This window comes from Rhincodon typus, chromosome 30 (assembly GCF_021869965.1).
Source record: "Rhincodon typus isolate 14 chromosome 30, sRhiTyp1.1, whole genome shotgun sequence".
NCBI lineage: Eukaryota > Metazoa > Chordata > Chondrichthyes > Orectolobiformes > Rhincodontidae > Rhincodon > Rhincodon typus.
In genome coordinates this window covers 33,158,962-33,170,596 of record NC_063361.1, presented here as the reverse complement: position 1 = coordinate 33,170,596, position 11,635 = coordinate 33,158,962, and the positions used below count along the sequence as shown (strand labels likewise).

The 11,635-nt window shown below is 39.9% G+C and overlaps 1 protein-coding gene across 3 annotated transcripts in view; it reads left to right on the top strand.

The window, feature by feature from the left end:
• Positions 1-11,635, top strand: part of arhgap23a (Rho GTPase activating protein 23a) — a 306,389-nt gene that overhangs the window by 217,310 nt on the left and 77,444 nt on the right. For all 3 annotated transcript variants that reach the window (XM_048614508.1, XM_048614509.1, XM_048614510.1), the window contains one exon: positions 3,639-3,929. In XM_048614508.1, the coding sequence (XP_048470465.1) occupies positions 3,639-3,929 (291 nt within the window). The remainder of the gene's footprint in view (positions 1-3,638; positions 3,930-11,635) is intronic.

Sequence of the window (11,635 nt, the reverse complement as noted above, 5' to 3'; positions counted from 1 at the left end):
TTCAAAATCTCCCCTCCCCCTACCGCATCCCAAAACCAGCCCAGCTCGTCCCCGCCTCCCTAACCTGTTCTTCCTCCCACCTATCCCCTCCTCCCACCTCAAGCCGCACCCCCATCTCCTACCTACTAACCTCATCCCGCCCCCTTGACCTGTCCGTCCTCCCTGGACTGACCTATCCCCTTCCTAACTCCCCACTCACCTTTACTGGCTCCATCCCCGCCTCTTTGACCTGTCTGTTTCCTCTCCACCTATCCTCTCCTCTATCCATCTTCTATCCGCCTCCCCCTCTCTCCCTATTTATTTCAGAATCCCCTTCCCCTTCCTCATTTCTGATAAAGGGTCTAGGCCCGAAACGTCAGCCTTCCTGCTCCTACGATGCTGCTTGGCCTGCTGTGTTCATCCAGCTCTACACCTTGTCTCGGATTCTCCAGCATCTGCAGTTCCTACTATCTCTGGATTTGAATCCTGTTGCCACAGCTGGTGAAATTTGAATTCAGTAAAATCTGGAATTAAAATGCTAGTGCAATGGTGATCATAAAAAAACCCCTCATGTTCACGATTGCACTTTAGGGAAGGAAGTCGCTGTCCTTACCTGGTCTGTCTTACATGTGACTCAAAATCTTCAATGACGTGGTTTAGTCTTACCTGTCCTCTGAGGGACCCAGTTAGCTTAAAGTCAATGAGGGATTGGCAAACATTGTTGGCCTTTCTAGCAATATTCACATACCATGTAAGAAATTTGTAAAGAAGAAAGAAACAAGTCACCGGCGTATAATCTTCAAGAGAAGCTGGCCAAGATGCACAAATGTAATTTGGCCTCCATTTTAAAGCTGTAATTTCTGTCCTTATTTTAATGTGAAATAGATAATCTAATTTTGGAAAACAGAAATGTAGAGTTGGGTTGATGGATTATAAGTTCTCTTTGTTGCAGACTGAAGTGTTTTAAAAGAATTTGCATGCTCTGTTTTTTTTAGAGCCAGTTAAGTATTATTGCTATGTAAGAAATGTGACAGCCAGTTTGCAAACAGCAAGGTCCCACAGCAGTACTGAGACACATGACTAATTCAAATTGATTAAGAGATAAATATTAATAGTTAAAGATCTTTAATATTTCCCTGAGAAGGAAGACCGGGGAAGGGCGGCAGGTTGACTGGAGGAGGTGGAACAGCCAGAATGTTTAGTTACGGGTATCAACTCCTGGAGTCCAAGTGATGCTCCTGGTTTACAAGTAATGAATGCTTGTCCAGGTGCCCATTAAATATGGTGGCAAGACGATTGACTCCTTAAGATATCAGCAGGAGCATCATCACCTTGCCTAGCTTTGCCATAAGGTTTGCCCTACCCATTGTGCTTGCATACGTAATGAGCTGAGAACCACCTATTGCTCAAGCAATGCCCACCTGCTCCAAGTGGAAATGTTCACTTCCATGCCCACCACTGAACCTAGACGCATAACACAAATATTTTTATTATACCTATTTTTCACACATGAGCTCAGTTTAATTTGTTCCATAAATGAGATGTGAACAAGAAACAACTCACAACTCAAAGGAAATTGTAATTCCTGTATAGATTTTGCATCCAGTAGAACCACATAATATGTGAGAAACATAGCAATTAACACAAATTTTCTTGAGTTTTATTGTTCTCCCAAAGAAAGTCTCCCTTATTCCAGAAGCCAGGATTAGTGAATAAACTTTCCTCACCTATCATTAATCTCATTCCATTTTTAACCAGCTCTATTTTTGAAAAAAGAAACAAATTCTGGACTGGTGTCGGGAAGTTGTTCTTCACACAGGAAGTGGACAACACATAGGGGATGTAAAGGCATACACCTTGGAAATGTTTAACAAATTAACCCACACTTTCTGTTTTATCTTTCTCTTTCTGTTTTATCTGTTTCATTCAGTCTTAAATTGCTTATAAATAATAACTCAGTGCTACTGCTTTTCCCAAGATGATATTGACTAATTCAACATTCTTCTGTGATCATTTTTGTTATTTCTGCTCAATTTATACCAGTCATATTTTGTTGGAAAAATATAAGGTTACTGTTATCAATTTACCTTGTATGTTGTGTAGTATGATCTTGAATCTAAGATTGACACTAAATAGTTAATAAATTAATAAATAATTAATAAAAATATTATGAATCTACAGAATTGAATTAATGTGAGGTAATTCAATATTGAGGCATCATAACTTCCTGAGCCAATCATCAAAATATTTTTATATAACCACAAGGTAGTCTAAGTATGAACACTTAATGTCAGTCTGCGTAGGATGCGGTTTCCTCTGTCAGCATCCAGCAATTTAATTGTAAGTGCAACACGAAATTATAACTCTATGCTTAAAAACGCATGAGAAGGGAGTAAAGCAGGCAAATTTTGTGGATGTTTATGAAATCACGTATAAAAGGTTGCGATTTGTTAGCTTTAAAGTTCTGTGATAAAGTAAAAAAAAATTAATGATATTTAAGTATATTCTTTGTTTATTTAGTATAACGTTGATATCACTCGTGCTGTTAGTTATTTAAAAATCTGGTATGCCTATTACAAGATCAATAGTTGATCAATAAACAATCATTCATGTGTGTTTTACCAAAAGAGAATTAATTCTGTTTAGAATAGTTTGGCTGCTACGCTCATCTTAAACATATAACCTAATCAGCAAATAAATTAGAAAGTATTCTTAAACACAGCAAGCCACCCAGAGTCTTAAAGAGAAAGGTAGATGTACTTTTAAATGACAGCCTTTATCAAGGATCCTGTAAAGTGGCTCCCAAAAATAGTACCCTGTTTTCTGCTGTTTATTTCCAGCACTCACCTCTTTGATGTATCAGGGGAATTCTTTATTTTTCCCTCTCCCTTGCCAGTGGTGGGTAAACCCCAGGCCTTCTGTTGCAATATGCATACAGAACTCACATTTCATTGTCATAGTACTAACTATATGAACGTAAAATATAACTACCATGCAGAAAATCAGTGCAGTATTTTATCAATAGTATTGATACCCATTTGTGATGGAGCGTTATGCATGTTAACCTTAAATACTATCATCGTATCCCTCAGATTAATGCAGTAACAATAATGGGCTAGAAATCTAAGACTTTTTTTTTTCTGTGGTGCAGAAGGATGGTAGTATTTTAAATAGGGAAAAATCCCACATAAATGTAACTCAGCTGTTGATTTATGGTGATCTCTTACTTACAAACATGACCTTTAGTTGCAGTGCTGTATTGGTCAATAAATTGCTTTTCTGCACAATCAGAAACGTATGGTTTTGAGTAAATGATTTTGGGTAAAAGGATATTATAGTTTTATATGATCCGCTGACTTGTATTATTATGTTATGCTGTACTTATTTAGTCGTTTTCTTGGATTATCTAATGATTTATTTATTTGTTTCTTGTGCATTAGTTCTGCTCATTATTTGTTGGTCTATTGATTTTTCACTTGTTCAATTATTCATGTATCGCTCACAAGACCTTAGCTTTCTCTTGTTTATACTACTTTTCATTTTATCTGTACACAGACACTAAGCATACTTATTTGTAGAGTATTGAAATGAATGTCATTCTGTGTTATTTACAGATTAGGTCATTTAAAACTAATCATTGTTCTATTTCTTTTTAACAGAGAGTTGTAAGCAGCATTCGTTCTTGGAAAAAGGTGTATGCTGTCCTGAGATCACATTCCCTATACCTGTACAAGGATAAAAGAGATGCAGTGACTTATGATTGTGAGGATGAACAGCCCATTTGTATTAAGGCCTGTTTGATTGATATTTCATACAGTGAGACTAAAAGGAAGAATGTTTTCAGGCTGACTACATCCGATTTCTATGAATACCTATTCCAAGCTGAAGATAGAGATGATATGTTGAACTGGATTAAAATCATCCAAGAGAATAGTAAAACAGAGGGAGAAGTAAGTATGATGCAAATTATTTTATATTTTTAATTCATGAACTCTTAACTCTTCTGGTAGGGTTAAGTTAAGGGTGTCACCTACTTCACAGGATCCATCCTTCAGAAACCATCAGACACACACCCCACTGAGTACAAAAACAACTTAAGTTTTCACTCAAATACTTCAAAGCTAAATATCCAATGTTTTAATCTTTCTGGCAGAAGAACACAAACCTATGCTTATGACTTACAATGATGGCACAACAAGATTAGAAGTTCGTGGCCCTTACATTCATATAAACTAGGAGCAGGATAATGCCATTCAGACCTTTTAACCTGCTCTGCCATTCAGTATGATCATGGCTGATTCTCTAACTTAGTGCCATATTCCCACTTTCTGTCAATACCCGTGATGCCTTGAATGTCTAAAATAATTGTCAGTCTCTTTTTTGAATAAACTCAGTGACCCAACCACCACAGCCTTCTGTGGTAGCAAATTCCACAACTTGACCATCCTCTGAATGAAGCAACGTTTCTTCATCTCAGTCCTAAATAGCCTGCCATATATCCTGAGTCTGTGACCCTTGGCTTACACTTGCAACTACAGGACACATTCTTCTTGCCTCGAGTCTGTCTAGCTCCACTAGATTTTATTCCTTCCAGTATATTCTCTTTAATTATTCTAAACTCTAGTGAATACAGGCACAGTTGAACAGTCTGTCCTCACAAGACTCTCCTACCATCTCCGGTATCAGCCTAATGAACATTTGCTGCACTCCCTCGATGGCAAGTATAACCTTCAATTGGGCGACCAACAATGCATATAATCCTCCAAGTGTTGAAAAGTGCCCTTCCACCACTACCCACTGTCTTCTGTGGACAAGCCAATTCCGAATCCATGTGGCCAAGTCACCATGGATCCCATAGATCTTCATCTTCTGGATGAGTCTCCCATGAGGGATCTTGTTGAAAGTGTTACTAACATCCATGTAAACAACATTCACTGCTGTACCCTCATCAATTACCTTTGTCACTTCCTCGAAAAATTTAATCAACTAAGTAAGACATGACCTGCCCTGCACAAAACCAATGCTGACTGTCCCTAATTAGCCCATACTTTTCCAAATGTGCATAAATCCTATCCCTAAGAATTCTCTGCAATAGTTTTCCAACCACTGATGTGAGACCACTGGTCTGTAGTTTCCTGGATTATCCCTATTTCCTTTTTTGAACAAAGGAACAAGATTAGCTGCTCGCCAGTCCTCCTGGACTTCTGTAGCTAGCGAGGATACAAAGATCTTGGTCAAGGCCCCAGCAATCTCCTCTCTTGCCCCTCTCAATAACCTGGGGTAGATACCATCAGGCTCTGGGATCTTATTCATCTTAATGCTTTTCAAGAGATCCAACACCACTTCTTTCTTGATCTCAAAATGCCCTAGCATATTAGCATGCTCCACACCCATCTCACTATCCCTCCATATCCTTTTCCTGAGTGAGTACCGATGCAAATTGCTCATTTAGGATTTCACCCACATTCTCTGGCTGTAAGCACAAGTTCCCTCCTTTATCTTTGAGAGGTCCTACCTTCTCCCTAGTTGTCCTCTTGTTGTTAATGTATCAATAGAATGCCTTGGGATTCTCTTTAACCCTACTTGCCAAGGTCATTTCATGGCCCCTTCTTGATCTCCTAATTCCCTACTTGAGTACTTTCCTGCTTTCCTTAAATTCCTCACGGGCCCTATCTGATTTTAGCTTCTTACACCTTGCTTATGCTGTTTTTTCTCTTTTTAACTAAATTCATAATATCCCTCGTTATTTAAGTGTCCCCCTTACCATACCACCCTTATCCTTCTTCATTATTGGAATAGACTAGTCTTGAACTCTCCCCAGCAGGTCTTTGAACAGTTCCCACATGTCAAATGTGGACTTGTCTGATAACAGCTCCTCCCAATTAACATTCCCTAGCTCCTGCCTAATATGACATATTTTGCCCTCCCCCAATTTAGTACTTCCCACACGGTCTGACTTATCCTTGTTCATAGCTAGCTGAAAACTTAAGGTACAAAAACAAAGTTGCTGGAAAAGCTCAGCAGGTCTGGCAGCATTCGTGAAGGAAAAAACAGAGTTAACGTTTCAGATCCGCTGACCCTTCCTCAGAGCTTTTCCAGCAACTTTGTTTTTGTTCCTGATTTACAGCATCCGCAGTCCTTTCGGTTTTTATTGAAATCTTAGAGGTGTGATCACTGTTACCAAAATGCTCAGTCACCTGACCAGGTTCATTAGCCAATACAAGGTCCAGTATGACCCCTCGTCTAGTTGGACTATCCACGTACTGTTGCAAGAAACTCTCTTGGATGCACTTAACAGATTCCACCCAGTCTAAGCCTCTTGCTGTATGGGCGTCTCAGTCAGTACCGGGGAAGTTAAAGTCACATACAATGACAATTCTGTTTTTATTACACTTTACCATAATCTGCCTACATATTTGTTCCTCGACTGTTGGGAGGCCTATAGTATAATGGATGATTGCACCCATCTTATTTTTGAGTTCTACCCATAATGCCCCAGTGGATGAGCCCTCCAGCATGTCCTCTCTGAGTACAGATGTAACATTCTCCCTGATTAGTAAATGCAACTCTCCACCTCTTCTAACTTTTACTCTATTTCATGGAAAACAATGAAACCCTGGAATGTTAAGCAGCCAATCCTATCTCCCTCGCAACCAAGTCTCTGTAATAGCCACAACATCATATCCCATGTACTGATCCAGGCCCTAAGCTCATATGCCTTATCCTTAATATTTATTGCATTAAAATAAACATACTTCAACCCACTAGTACCGTAGTGTTCATTTATGTGTCTCTGCCTGTCCTTTCTTTCTGATTTACAAGTCCTAACATCCTACCTTCCCAACATTCCCTCCACTTGCTGACCTGCTCCTCTGGTTCCCAGCCCCCTGCCACTCTAGTTTAAATCCTCCCGAATAGCACTAGCAAACCTCCCTGCGAGGATATTGATTCCCCTCCAGTTTAGATGAAACCCATCCCTCTTGTACAGGTCACCCCTGCACCAGATCCTTAGCTACACATTCATCTGACCTATCTTTCTGTTCCTCGCCTCACTAGCATGTGGCGCTGGTAGTAATCCAGAGATTACTACCCTCGAGGTCCTGCTTTTCAGTGTCTTTCCTAGCTTCCTTGTACTCACTCCGCAGGACCTCATCCCTCTTTCTACCTAGGTCATTGGTACCATTGTGCACAAGGATCCCTGGCTACTCACCTTCCCCCTTAAGAATTTTGTGCAGTTGGTCAGAGATGTCCTTGACCCTGGCACCAGGGAGACAACACACAATCCTGGAGTCTTGGACGCAGCCACAGAAATGCCTCTGTGCCCCTAACTAGTGATTCTCTGACCACTATCGCTCACTTGGATCTTGCCCAACCCTGCTTCTACTGCAGAGCCAGTTGAAGTGTCACAGGCCTGGCTGCTGCTATTATACTCCCCTGAGAGGCTATTCGCCCTAACAGTATCCAAAATGGTATACATGTTAGAGAGGGAATAGCCACAGGAGACTCCTGCACTACTTGCCTGCCTCTCCTGGCAGTCACCCATCTACTTGACTGAACCTCTCTAACTAATGTCTATCACACTGTTTGCCCCCTGTATGCTCCCTCCGTGTGTCTAACTGCTGCTTCAATCAAACAATGCAGTCTGTGAGGAGCTGCAGCCAGTCACACTTCTTCCAGGCATAGTCATCAGGGACACCATACTGCTCCCTGATCTCCCACATCTGGCAGGGAGGGCACACCACTGCCATGTCTGCCCCTTTACACTAAGAAAGATGAAAGAATCTTACCTTGCCTACCTTACTCAGTGAAGCCCAATATTTACCTAAGCCAGCACTTATATCAACTAGCTGCACTGTTTCCTTAAATTACAGTACAATCTTTACAAGCAGACCAAATACCCTATAGGCTTCCTTTCAGTCTCTTTGAGAGGTGTGCTCCTCTCAGCCCCTAAAGAATTCTTTCAGCATCCTGTCCGCTGATGGTACTCTCCTCCCTATTCTAAGACTTACCTGAAGTTCCTTCCCACTGATTTGGAGAGGTGATATGTAGGCTTATAAAACAAAAGGATATGACAGCATTGCAGGGTAGCTATTTTGGTAGGGATGCCCAGAGTGGTACAGGACAGGACAGAGTGTACAAACATTTCTGAGAATCAGCAAATAGGGTCAAATGGGGAAAAAGGCATCTTACTTTAAATGTATATTGTATTTTGAACAAAATAAATTAACTGGACTAGAGGCTAATGGACATGATCTTGCAGCCATTAGGGATAAATGGTTACAAGGAGATCACAGCTAGGTATTAAATAGTCAGGTGTATGTGGCTTTTGAAAAGACAGGCAGGAACAAGAGGATGGTGGGGTAGTTTTGTTGGTGCAGGCAGAATAAGTATGGTAGCAAGAAAGGTATAGAATCAATATGGGTAAAGGTAAGAAATAACAAAGGGAGGAAGACACTGATGTTATCTGCAGTCTCCCTAACATTAGCTGTATTGTACGACGAGGAGTAAATCAAGATAATGAGAGCAATACTTTGTTCTCTGTGTGGATTGGGAATATTAGCTTAGCACAGGTAGTCTTGAAGCTAATTCAGTAAATGTATTTGGGATAATTTCCTAGAACAATATGTTGTGAATCCAATCAAGGATCAGGCCATTTTGCATCTGGTAATGTGTAATGGGGAGAGTTTAATAAATAACCTGTGTCTAAAGGATTCCCCAGGAAACAGTAACCATAGCATCGTAAAATTTAGCATTCAGTTTGAGAGTGAGACACCTTGGTTGGAAACAACTGTGCTAAACTTAATTACAAAGAATCAGGACCATGTTATTTGAGTGGACTGGAAGACGAGTTTAGAACAGACTGGTAATGAATAATTGCAGATGTTGTTTAAGCAAATAGTTCATGACTCTCAGAAAATACATCCCAATGAGCAAGAAATATTAAGAGGCCAAAGTGAGCATTGACCCCTTAGAGATAGTGGCTGGGAGGTAATAGGGAACCAGGAAATGGTAGAGGAGTTGAATATATACTCTGCATCAATCTTCACTGTATAGGACACTAATAGTATTCAAGAAAATACAAAGAGGAAAACATGATGAGAAGGAAATATATACACTAACTCTCACCAGAGATAAAATATTAGGAAAGTTAATGGGGCTAAAGGCTGATAAGTACCTTGGACCTGAGGGGTTGCATCCTAAGCTACTAAAGGAAGTATGATGCACTGGGTAGTAGTCTTCCAAGAATCCCTCGATTCTCAAGGTTCTAGAGGACTGGGACACCGTGTATGTGACACCCTAATTCAAAAAAGGAGACAGAAAACCAGTAACTATAGGCCAATAAGCTTATCATCTGTAATTGGGAAAATGTTAGAGTCTGTTACAAAGGATATAAGAGCATTTAGAGAAGGGCCTGTTGCCACACTGGGGATTCTACGGTTATGGTTATGTAAATAGATAATATAATTGAGCACAGTCAGCATTGCTTCATGAATTGGAAATTATGCCTGACAAATTTATTAGAAATATTTGAGGAAACAAGCAGAATAGATAAAGGGGAACCATTGGATGTGATATACAGCATACTCTTTATTAACTGGCACTTATGGGACCAGAAGTGTGCCAGTTGATATCTATTCTGGTTGATCAAGAGGTCCACTTAATCAATATAAAAACACATTAAGTAATAGAAACATAATTTGGGGATATACACATCACTGTTATACTTTATTTATAGCATAAATCACTTAAATAATAATGCAACTTTGCCTTAAATAAAACTTACTGGCAAACAGACTTCTCAACTGACTACTCGGAAATCACAATAATACGGTAAACTTCAAGTATATAATTTTTGCCGGTTAATCAAGAGTGCTGTTCATAAGGTACAGATTAAAACAAGATATTTAGATAAGGCAATTGATAAGGTATTACGTATAAGGCTGCTGAATGTGATAAGTGCCCATTGTGGTTGAGGTAGTATATTAGTATGAATAAAGGATTGGCTAACTGACAGAAGATAGATATTTGGGATAAAGGATCGCAACCTGTAACTACTGCCACAGGAATCAGTGCTGGGGCCACAATTATTTACTATGTATGTGTCATTGACTTCGATAAGGGAAGTAAAAATGCTAGTTTATAGATGACTCAAAAATAAGTGGGAGTAAGGCAAGTGGTAAGGATTACAGAGCCTATGAGTGATATCTGACTGGGCAGAAACTTGGCAAATATAATGTGAGCTTATGCACTTGTGCAGGAAGAATAGAGGAACTGAATATTATTTAAATAGAGAAAGTTGCATGTTGGAGGGATTTGGGGATCCTCATGCATGAATCATAGAAAGCTTCCATCCAAGTTTAACAGGTAATAGAGAAGACAAATGCAATATTGGCCTTTATTCAAAGGAAATGGAGTATAAAGATAGGAAAGTCTTGTTAAAACTATACAAGACATTCGCCAGACCACAGCTAAAATACCATGAACAGTTTTGGTCCCCAAATCTAAGTAAAGAGAGTGTTCATTAGGTTGACCTCAATTATGAAGGGATTTTCTTATAAGTAGAAATTGAATACTTCTGCCAGCACTTACATTATAGATAGGATATTATTAAACTGGAGAAAGTTCAGAAAAGATTTACCAGGATGTTGCCAGCAGCGGAGTGTTTGAGATATAAAAATAGACTTGAAAAGCTGAGACATTTTCACTGGAGCATAGGAGTTTGAGGGGTGACCTTATTGAGATTTATAAAATCAAGGGGCATAGATAAAGTGAATGACAAGGGTCTTTTGCCTAGGGTGGGGGTGTTCAAAATGAGGGGGTGTATTTTTAAGGTGAGAGGAGAAAGATTTAAAAAGGACACTAGGGGCAGTTTTTTTTACACAATGGTTTGTGTATGGAATGAACTGCCAGAGAAAATAGTGGATGCAGGTACAGTTATAATGCTTAAAAGACATTTTGATCAATTCATGAAAAGGAAATGTTTGGAGGGATATGGGCCAAGTGCAGGTAGGTGAGGCTGGTTTAGTTTGGGAACATGGTTGGCATGGACTGGTTAAATCGAAGGGTCTGTTTCCTTGCTGTATGACTCTGCCTCTCATCTTTCTAAACTCCAATGAGTAGATTCAATGTTACTGAAACATACAAAGTTCTGAAGGGACCAAACAGGATAAGTGTGGAGAGGTTGTATCTTTGTAATCTTTTACCTCAGAGGATAGTGAATCTATCAAGTTCTTTACCACTGAGAGTTGTTGAGGATGGGTTGTTAAGAATGCTCAAGGCTGAGATAGATTTTTAATCAGTAAGAGAATTGAGGTGTATGGGAAAAAGTAGATTTGAGGATTATCAGATCAGCCACGATCTCATTGAATGGTGGAGCAGATTTGATATGCTGAATGGCCTACTTCTGCTCCTAAGTCTTGTGGTCTTATGGTCTTCCTGGCTCCACCAGGAAGCTAAACCTGTTTCAGGATCTACCCAAAGCACCACCAGATGTAGTCTGCCACTATTCATTTTCCTGCCAGGCAGCCCTGTTAGCATAACAAGGTGTAGAGCTGGATGAACACAGCAGGCCAAGCAGCATCATAGGAGCAGGAAGGCTGACGTTTCGGGCCTAGCTCCTATGATGCTGCTTGGCCTGCTGTGTTCATCCAGCTCT